Here is a 10,513-nt window from a genome sequence, read left to right as displayed (position 1 = left end):
CAATTGCAAGTGTTTGTGGGCGATTGTTTTTCTGTGCTGATGTACACTGAATCTTCCACGTGGAAAAAGAATCGCAAGCAGGGGATTATATCAGAAAGTGGCCCAACTCCCTGGAAAAACACCTTCTATACAAAAGGTTAATGCCCAGGCGCCATATAGGCTGATCGCGGCAAATCGCAGCATGCTGCGATTTGCCGTCCGTGAGCAGAGAATCACATTGATTCTCCGCTCGTGGACAGTGGGGAAGCGCTCTCCATAGCAATGCTATGGAGAGCTTTCACTGCGTTCCCCACGGCCGGATTATCGCCACGGGGAACGCAATGAAAACCCGCCCGTGAACAGGGAGCCTTATACTATAAAGGGTTAGCAGTAGAGATGAGTGAGCGTACTTGCTAAGGCAAACTACTCGAGCAAGTAGTGCCTTATTCGAGTACCTGCCCGCTCGTCTCTAAAGATTCGGCTGCCGGTGGGGGTCGGGGAGCAGCGGGGAGGAACAGAGGGGAGATCTCTCTCTCCCTCTCTCCCCCCCGCTCCCCCCCTGCTCACCGCCGCAACTCACCTCTCACCCGCGCCGACAGCCAAATCTTTAGAGACGAGCGGGCAGGTACTCGAATAAGGCACTACTCGCTCGAGTAGTTTGCCTTAGCGAGTATGCTCGCTCATCTCTAGTTAACAGTGCTTAGGAAAATACCAGTCTATGAAGTTGTTTCAAATAGTCCTGGGGCGAGGAGCACGCGAAAATATGGGACAGTTCTGCATTTAGATGTAACTCCTGGGTCCAACAATGAAGGAAAGATCCCCCTCTAGTTTTAAAGTCAGTCTGGGTCCCACCTCCGCCGTCCTCCTTTTGACATCACTGAACGCTGGCTAAGTAGATGCACAGATCGTCCGAATGGAATCGCAATTTATTATTTTGGCTATATTTCCATAGGAGGCGCTCGAATAGGAAAGCTATGGCTACCTTATTTTACATTATGAATTTATGTACAGGTGGATACCAAACTTTATGTGCAGGGTTATTAGTTTGGCAGAACACATAAATTCCATATACAGGAGTCCGGCGTTTGTGAGATAGTTCCTGCTTTTATTCAAATAAACTTGTGCTCATGACAAACAGACAGAGTACACGTTTAGTTTGGCAGGTATGTGATTCCATGAGTCCTGGATATGTAAATTATCTTACTGGAGCTCCAATGCCTGGTCTGGCGATGTCCTACAAGCAGATAGATCTGACTAAACTCAGCCATTGTCACACTCACAGCGACTCTTCACTCTTCCCAAAATGCACTGGGAATATGCAAATTATGTTCCTGGAGCTCCAATCCCTGGTCTGGAGGTCCAATCTGGGCATGGGATAAGCATCAGATATTGTGATGGCATTCAACTTTCTGTAAGCACGCAGAATCGGGTCCTCTGGTCCTTTTTGGTCACCAGAAGTACAGGGGAGGCCCATGCGTTGTGGTACCTCCTGGATGACACCCAGCATCAGTATTTCATCGAGCTTCTGCTTTATATCCACCTACACGTCAAGGTAAACAGTGGGCCACCTAGCAGAGGGGTGGTCCCCAGTGTTAACATGGTGAACTGCCAACTGGGTCCTCCGTGCTTTCCCAGTGAAGGTAGATAGGAAGGGAAGTAGGACCTCCTGCAGCTGTGATCTCTGATCTCCAGAGAGCTGCAACTCTGTATCTTCAATGGATCCACTCGAGTGAGCTGTGGCCAGCAGATCCATGAGGACCACTGTACAATCACAGTTTCATCACCAACTGATACAATAAGAATTAAAATTAGCAAGATGTCCTTTGATTTTTCTTTGTTCGCAATGTGATACAAATTGAAAATAAAAAAAACTAGTGAAAACATAATTAGCAGTTTCATGTAGTAATCGATCAGATTACAACCTTCAGTGCGTGTAACAATAAATATCTTAAGACATTATCTAGTTAGGTGAGAATATTTCCACTTTTCATCTGCACTACTGCTTATGCATGAAATCCCATGTATTTAAAGTCATTATAAAATGGACACTGACATAGTCATGAAGATCTAGTTACTTGTGGAAGAAATTAGGCAAATAAAACACTCTTTTAAATAGTATTGGAAATACAGTATACAGTAATTATTGGATAGACAAATTCCAGCCTGTGTTTGAGAAACCCATCAACAAGAATAAGAGAATGTAGCTTCAAGCTATGACATTTAATAAGCAGAAAGCATCACTACAGCAATTGTCTGCTTTATGGTTTGAAAGCAAATTCCAGCTATGTAGAAGTAAGTCGGCAATTGATTTATTCAGGTTTACTCGGGGTCTTCTAAACTACAAAGTACTATAACATACTATACAAAGAAAGATATTTTACAAGGATGAGGTCTCATCGCCACACAATTAAAGAGAGAAAGACAGAATTACCTGTGGTGGAACATTTTTCTAGTCACGGACACAACATAGAAAATATGAAACTTATTAAATTAAAAGGCGATTTCAAATCCCAACGTCACAGAAAAATTTGGGAGAACAAATTTATATCAACCTTTGACACGGTCTAGACTGGAATGAACATTGGAGGGGTCTTCTTGCATTAGTGGAGAATATGAGAAATCTGGACCAGAGATAACACGCTGGGCCTGGTGACCCCCTAACACAAATTCAAAGACCATAAAACTGTCACATTCCCATCAGTGGACTAATTAGGTATTTACTCCTTTGCTCATTCTGTTTTGTTATTGTTTTAAGTGTAAATTAATCACATCATGTCTGTACTTTGTCATATGTATGTGTGTATATATAGATGCCTCTTCTGCTCTATTCCATTTAAACCTGGGAAGAACCCTGTGTAGGTTCAAAAGCTCGCTATAACATCATGTATTTTTGTTATCCATTAAAAGATATCATTGTTGCTAGCCATTTAGTTGTTAGTGACCGTATATGTGAGCTCCCTCCATGTTTTTCGGTTTTGCACTGCTTCTTTCAGTTGTGTGATATCCAGTATCTGCTGTGACAGCATCAGCCATCGTGTACTTTGGCGGCTGGGTCTTCCTTTGCCACTGATCTGCCTAAGCATTATAGATTTATCTTGTGACTTTGCTCGCATTACATGGCCAAAATACGTGAGTCTGAGTCTGGTCATCTTACTCTCCAGTGATATATCGGGTCTTATACAATTCATGACTTCTCTGTTTGTTACTCTCGCCATCCAGGGCATACGCAGCAGCCTGTCATTGCCTTTCTTTGGTAGAGAGATGAAGACAGATCTTTTCCAGTCCTGTGTCCATTGTGTGGATGCCCATACTGCCTGGCACAGTGCTGTGATGGTTTTCACTGGTACTGGCAGCAATAGCTCTACTGGTATGTTATCTACTCCTGGTGCTTTATTTTTGGCTAGTTGTTTCATTGCCATAACCACTTCTGACTCCATAATGGAGGCTCCAGGTCCACAGGCTCCACCTCATGCAATAGTCCAGGTATGTGCTTACAGGCATATAGTTCCTCTGAGAATTCCCTCCACCTATCCTTGATACTCTTTTGGTCATTCAGTTACTCCCAGATTACTTGGTTTCTCTTACTGAGATCAATCACATTTTGCAATTATAAAACACACCTCCTATCTATCGCAACTTTTATAGGGAAACCAACATTCTTATTCTGGAAGGGAAGGGGTCTGTGCTTTCTAGGAACGATGTATTCTCTCATAGGAGCATGGAAGTGTTACTGTAAATCTTGATATGTTTTAAGCCGGAGCGACGCCACCATCTAATCAGTACAGATCAGCAGAGACTTGGAAATTGTCAGCTGGTATAACCTATCTGTCAGATAGGCTCACCGCGGAGATCCGTCAACTGGCTCCTGCTCCCCGGTGGAGATCAGCTGAGTGATATTGCAACGCCCATGGACAGGCAGCCGTAGAGTGTCAGGTGGTAGATGTTAAAGACTAATGCAGCGTTTAGGCGGAAAGATTATCATTCAGAAAATCATTCAAATGAGTGAAACTGAATGATAAGTGTTTTGTTTAAAATGCAGGCAACGAATGAACGCTGAACAAGAATCATGTACTTCTCATCCGCCATTCAATTTCAGCCGGCATAAAAATCAGCACTAGCTCGTGCACTTGTCATGCAGTTTAAACACTGATCGTTTAGTGTTTCACATATTCAAATAAGGGAGATGGACCAATACCTCTGCAGAACCACCTATTGGAAGGTAGCATTCCTGCAAGTTAATATTAGACTCTTTATACAAGCCTTGTAACAATGACTGGGAATTGAAAGCCAAGCCAGAATCCATACACAGACAGCTATTTCTGGATGTTTTCCCCTCTGTATAAAGAGTCTAACATTGACTTGCAGGAATGCTGCCTTCCAATAGGTGGCACAGCAGAGGTATTGTTCCATCTCCCTTATTTGCATATTACCCAGAGGAGCATGGATGGCCTTGTAAGTCTCCTTACTTACTCACCTTCTAGGTGCTCTCCCTAAGGAGAAAAGATAGCATTTTTGTGTTTCAATGGGAATCGTGCAATCTAAACACACTGCCCAAGCGCGGACGAGCTGGTGATGACGTGACAAGCTCACTCGCTTGGACAAACGAGAATCGTGAGATTTCTGGCCCGGGTAAAAGGGACATTAAATGGAGGTAAATTTACTAAGCAAATGCAGCAGAATTCTGGCTCAATTTTGTCCAAAAACATACAATGCGCAAAATTTGGGGTGTTTTAGATACTTTTCACAAATCACTAGATAGTTTTCAAAAGTGTCCAGAAAAGGACCTGTGGCTAAGGGCCCGCTTATATAGATTAATCCACTCATGATGTTGACAAGGGTTATACCTACTCAGTTATCACAGAAAAGTATTTAGCCAAAAACTTTAATTAACGATATTAAAAAACACTGATTTATAAACAACTACTGAAACCAAAAAATTGGACAGTGCATGTCAATACAGTGTAGGCATTAACCCTTTCCAATCCACTATCTGACCTCTGAAGACATTATGATTTAAGGCTGTACAACTCCGATGTTGGAAGACATCTATCAGGGTTCTCTTACTGTATATTGCCAGCCTCTCTGCTATCAGAGCCTATCCAACGTGTCATCTCATGCAGTACTGGCTTCATCCAGCATATAGCGCCGTTGTATAACGGCAGAAAAAGAGTAAGCCCCCCTAGGAAAACCAGGATACAAATTGGATTGGAAAGGGTTAAACTCATTTAAAAAAAATCACAAGCAATGGAAAATGAATGAATGCATAATATGTCTAATCACCAAAACACATTAATACCAAAGTCATAATTCAGCCACAGAATTTAGAATCTGCTAATTTCCCACTCTATGCCAGCATAACGACCATGGACTACTGCACTGCTGAGCAACCTAGCAAACAATGTATGCTACTAAAGGAGCCGCATGTACTATCATTCTACGGAGTGTAGCATATTCTCCTTAAAGACAAAGGACTTCTAAATGAAAGATCTATGGCAGCTGTGAAGCATGGTATTCAGACTTTCAGCAAATTCACTGGAAAATCAGTCTGTGCCGATGACAAATCACACGGATTCTCCTTCGTTTCAGTGGTTGATATATCTGCAGCTCTTACAGCATCCGCATCATGAGCACATGGACTAGATGCAGTTGGGTTACTATTGGCGCATGTAGTAGGTGATATCACTTCAGGTGGTTGATCAGATGGTACTGGTGCTGCCGAGGATACAGGACCGGGTAATGGCAAGCTTGTCATATGAAATATGTTACCCAGACGGCAGCAGATCTAGGAAGAGGAAATCACAATGAACAGCTTAGTGACAGATAGGACAATAGATCAAACTACAGAAGAGAATTTCCACACATAAAGTAGATGTGGGGGAAACCATATGTATATATTTCATGAAAATATGAGGAGCCTCTCAATAAAATCCACAATGGTTACACACCTTATACTCTTTCATACATGAGATAATCACTATCCTACCAATATGAAGTTTGGATTGTTTTACGCTTAATGCCCACAAGCAGATCTGATTTGTGGAATCCGCGTTGGTCACCCGCATGGAAAATCCACAAATCAAGCCGCCCATAGAGATACATGGGCTTCTGCAAGTGAAATAAAGCATGCAGATTTGATTTGCGGACCCTTTGGTCTGGAAAAAAATCCCAGCATGCTCCATTTTCACATGATGATCCCACACAGATGACTTTCATTGAAGGAATTCCACAGGAAAGCAGGAGTTAAAAAAAGTCCACTGCACATGAACTTCTGTAATCATCAGCAGAGAAGAAAAGACCCGAACGAGTAAGTAGAAGTCCTGCAGTGTCCTTGGCTGTTAGCATGGTCAGATTCAGCTGCGGGCTCCCGCATGCAGAATCTGATCTGCCCGTGGACATGAGGCCTTAAGGCCCATTTACATTGGAAAATACAGTGTCGGACCACAGTTTGCCTTCTTCGTGGTCAAAATCTTATTATTTTTTTAAGTAGCTTTTAGTTAAAACCACCTTTTTTAGTTTATATCTAAAGTTATCTGTATTTATAGGGGGTTGTCCGGTTACAAAGTCATATTTTAAAATTAGTGCCAAATGACTGAAAACGATAAAACAAAGGGTACTTAACCTGTCCTTAGTCCTGGCGATCCAGTGCTGCAGCCCCGTGATTCCACCATTATCTATTGAGAGCGGCAGTCACGTGACCACTGCCTGCCAATCAGAAGCTGCAGCATCACCGTTCAATACTCCTGCCATCATGGCACCCAGGATGTAAGCGCTGATGTCAGGAGAATGGACGGTGATGCTGCAACCTCTGATCAATGGGGCTGAGGATGGGTAATTACACTTTTTTTTTATTGTTTTCAGTCATTTGACACAAATTTTAAAATGAGACTTTGTAGTAAGATAAACCCTTTAAGATAAAGTGTTTTTCAGCAGTAAGCATTTACCTTGATCAGCCTAGTGCAATCTGACAAACAGAAGGGTGACGTGATCTTGGCTAGTATTAATGTTTACTTTGGCTACATTTTTGGTCTCCAGGTCTGTTAGTATTAGCAAGGTATCACAGTTATTGAAGGCAGAGAAAAGGTAATGGCTATTTTTTTGTGGAAAACTACTGCTCATTTATGGTAATAATGTATCTCCAGTAGAGATGAGTGAGCATACTTGCTAAGGCAAACTACTCGAGCGAGTAGTGCCTTATGCGAGTACCTGCCCGCTCGTCTCTAAAGATTCGCGTGTCGGCAGGGGGCGGGGAGCGGCGGGGGAGAGCGGGGAAGAACGGAGGGGAGATCTCTCTCTCACTCTCTCCTCCCCGCTCTGCACTGCTCACTCCCGCAACTCACCGCTCTTCCCCGCCGGCACCCGAATCTTTAGAGACGAGCGGGCAGGTACTCGCTTAAGGCACTACTCGTTCGAGTAGTTTGCCTTAGCGAGTATGCTCGCTCATCTCTAATCTCCAGCCTCTACTTGATTGTGCACGTTAAATGTTAAACCAAAGGCCTCATGCACACAAGGGAAATAAGGCTCCATGCAACCTCCGAGTTCACAGTCGTAATTCAGAACCCATAGACCTCTGGGGCCCTAGCTTACCTCCTAATGCCTCCTATTTCATATTGGGTCAAATACAGTTTGTTTTCTGTTGGCTACCTATGACAATAGTTATACCATATTCCATTGGATATTGTATTACTGAGCTAATGCCCCTTAGCACGCTTCCGGGTAAAAATTACTCATTGTGCACTGATCCTAGCAGGTATCTGAAAACGAACACTTTCTATTGTCATACCCAACTTTTGGGTTTAGCTACTTGGGTGATATTATGCAGGCAGGCTTTTTCATCAAAAAGCATTTACCCCTAAAATATAATCAGTGATTGGACATATATTGTAACTCCCAGACTTATTCTCTTATGCGGAGTTACATAATATTCCATGTTGCTATTTCTGAGTAATCAAAGTCTCCTGCATAGCATCCCCCAAGTAGTTATATCACATGCCTGTTTTAAGTAGAGAAATGCCTTTCTCACTGATTGTTCTGTTTATAGCCAACGAGTTCAGTGTGATGAGTGTACGTGGAAGAAGTGGAAAATACATGACAGCAGCTGGAAATTTTGTAGTTACTGCAGTATGGCTAGACCGCAGGATGTTAAGCACATGTATTTTACTGTGGAATGGAGCTCTATGGAATGACTGAGCGTGCATGACGGATATATCCAAAATATGAGAAACATGGGGACCCAACACAGTTTATTAAAAAGTGAATAGTATAATGTTGGAAAATGTATTTTGCAAATCACTTAAGCCACAGTATGACAAAATATATATCCATGAAGCCGTGTCCTCCAGTAGTGACACGCGTGTCCTACTAATAATCAGTTATGTATCCTTGCTTGTTTCGTGTTCCATGTGTAGCACTAACATATTCTGTAACACAGCACATAGGGTAGGATCTGCTTCTAGGATTGTCTATTAGACACAGGATTACTAGAGTTTTCAAGCTTTTCTAATAAGATGAGTTTTTAGGTTGCTTTTGAAGGCTTGGATAGTGAAAGTTTCAAATTATGTTGCATGCACAAAAGAAATGTTTAAAGTGATGATGTGAGGTTCAAGCGAGAGGACAGCAGAGAAGAAAGAATTGTAAGGACGGGAGATTCTTGTACAGCATATCATTGTTAGTATTTTGAAATGAATTAGCTGGGCAATGAATAGTTGTTACAGTGTGCCATCCGTAACAGGTAGTGGAACTAGGATGGCATTATTATGTCAGCCTGGTTCACATAGCTATGCCTTCAACTATGCTGTTTGCCTTTTACCTTGCAAAAGGTTCCTGTGACATTGTCGGTTGGGAATACCTCCTTGGGGCATTCCTCTCCTCTCTGCTGTAACATCTCCTATGGTGTATGGACTGATTGGTCGAAAGGTAGGTCTTCCCTGTTTGGCCAATCAGCCATGGTGTGGGTATATTTAACCCTGTCACACTCATTACTGGGTGTGATTCATTCTGTTGTCTACCTTTTGTGTGAGGATGTGTGCTGTACAGCTCTCTCTGGATCCAGTTTGGTGTGTGAGTCTAGCTCTACGTTGTGTCAGATGGGTGTAGTCTGTGTGTTGGTGTTTGAGTGTAGACTCTATGTTCTGTAGGTGTTTGCCAGGATCCAGATTGGAATTCATGTTTGGTGGTGTTTGTTGCCTAAATTCCCATTTCATCTGTAGGTGAGTGGACGCCCAAATTCCCCTTCTATCAGTAGGTGAGAGAACACCTGAATTTACTTTCTGTCTGTAGGTGAGCGGACGCCTGAATTCTCCTTCCATCTGTAGGTGAGCGGACGCCCGAATTCCCCTTCCGTCTGTAGGTGAGTGGACACCTGAATTCCCCTTCTGTCTGTAGGTGAGCAGACGACCGAATTCCCCTTCTGTCTGCAGGTGAGCGGACACCTGAATTCCCCTTCTGTCTGCAGGTGAGCAGATGCCCGAATTCTCCTTCCTTCAGTAGGTGAGTAAGACACCTGAATTCCCCTTCTGTCTGTAGGTGAGCAGACGACCGAATTCCCCTTCTGTCTGCAGGTGAGCAGACGCCCGAATTCCCCTTCCGTCCGTAGGTGAGCAGACGCCTAGTCTGGGCCAAATGCATCTCTTCTGTCTGGAGGTGCACATACGCCTGAATCCATGTCTTGTTTGGTGTGTGGAGTGAGCATGCGCCATCTGTGTGTTGAGTACCTCTGGGGTTTATCTTACATCTGTCTAGTTCTCTCCTCTTCCCTATTTTAGATCTATGGACAGACTAAGCCTTAGGTATGAGATACAGGGCCATTCTAATCAGGATGATCACCCTGCTTATAGGGCAGGGTCCACATCCCCAAAAGTTGCTAGAGATAACTTTTTCTTTTATGTTTGTTGGTGTGGTCCATCTTGGGCCATTATGTCTTGGTGTGAAGCCCTTTTCTTGGGTCGTTTGTGCAGGTAAGGTAGATAATCCCTGAATTAACCTAACAATAGTTAGTAAAGTGAATAGCGGAAAGAGGAGGCAGTAGACAAATAAATGTAGAGGCAGATCAACTAAGCAGTGGAGTAGAAGATGTTTTGGAGGGGTGTAGAAGTGTTAGATGGGAGGCCAAAGAGAAGGATATTGAAGTAGTCTAGGTGGAGGATGAAGCCGGCATATGCAATAATATTTGCTGACTTGAGGTTGGGGAAACAGACATATTTTGAGGTAGAGGTAGCAAGGGCTTGGATGTGTGATATCAGCAATGCTCAGCATACACAGGTAAAATACATAAATTCTATGTAGATGTTGCGGTTGGTCAGATTCAAACCTTGGACCTCCAAGTTAAAAGGTAACCACTGGGCCACCATAATAATAATAACCAAAGTATTACTACCTTCAGGTTCAGCATTGTCACTTGACAGATACGCAGTCAAGATAAACAGAAAATTTACCTCATAAATATGACTAAGGCCGCCTGCAGACGGGCGAAAAATGCAATCCTATGCAGACGGCCGCGGTTTGGCAGCAAACAAACCGCGTCATGCCCTATTTCGGG

General features: G+C 43.2%; 1 protein-coding gene across 1 annotated transcript in view; it reads right to left on the bottom strand.

Moving 5' to 3' along the window:
- Nucleotides 1–4,961: 4,961 nt before the first annotated feature.
- The window catches only part of SAMD7 (sterile alpha motif domain containing 7), a 42,240-nt gene continuing 36,688 nt past the window's right edge, over nucleotides 4,962–10,513 (bottom strand). Inside the window, exon 9 of the mRNA XM_066589990.1 lies at nucleotides 4,962–5,761. Within this exon, the coding sequence (XP_066446087.1) occupies nucleotides 5,492–5,761 (270 nt within the window). The 3' untranslated portion in view covers nucleotides 4,962–5,491. The remainder of the gene's footprint in view (nucleotides 5,762–10,513) is intronic.

This window comes from Eleutherodactylus coqui, chromosome 1 (genome assembly GCF_035609145.1).
Source record: "Eleutherodactylus coqui strain aEleCoq1 chromosome 1, aEleCoq1.hap1, whole genome shotgun sequence".
Classification (NCBI taxonomy): Eukaryota; Metazoa; Chordata; class Amphibia; order Anura; family Eleutherodactylidae; genus Eleutherodactylus; species Eleutherodactylus coqui.
The sequence above is the reverse complement of the archived record's forward strand: the minus strand, read 5'-3'. Positions and strand labels throughout refer to the sequence as shown.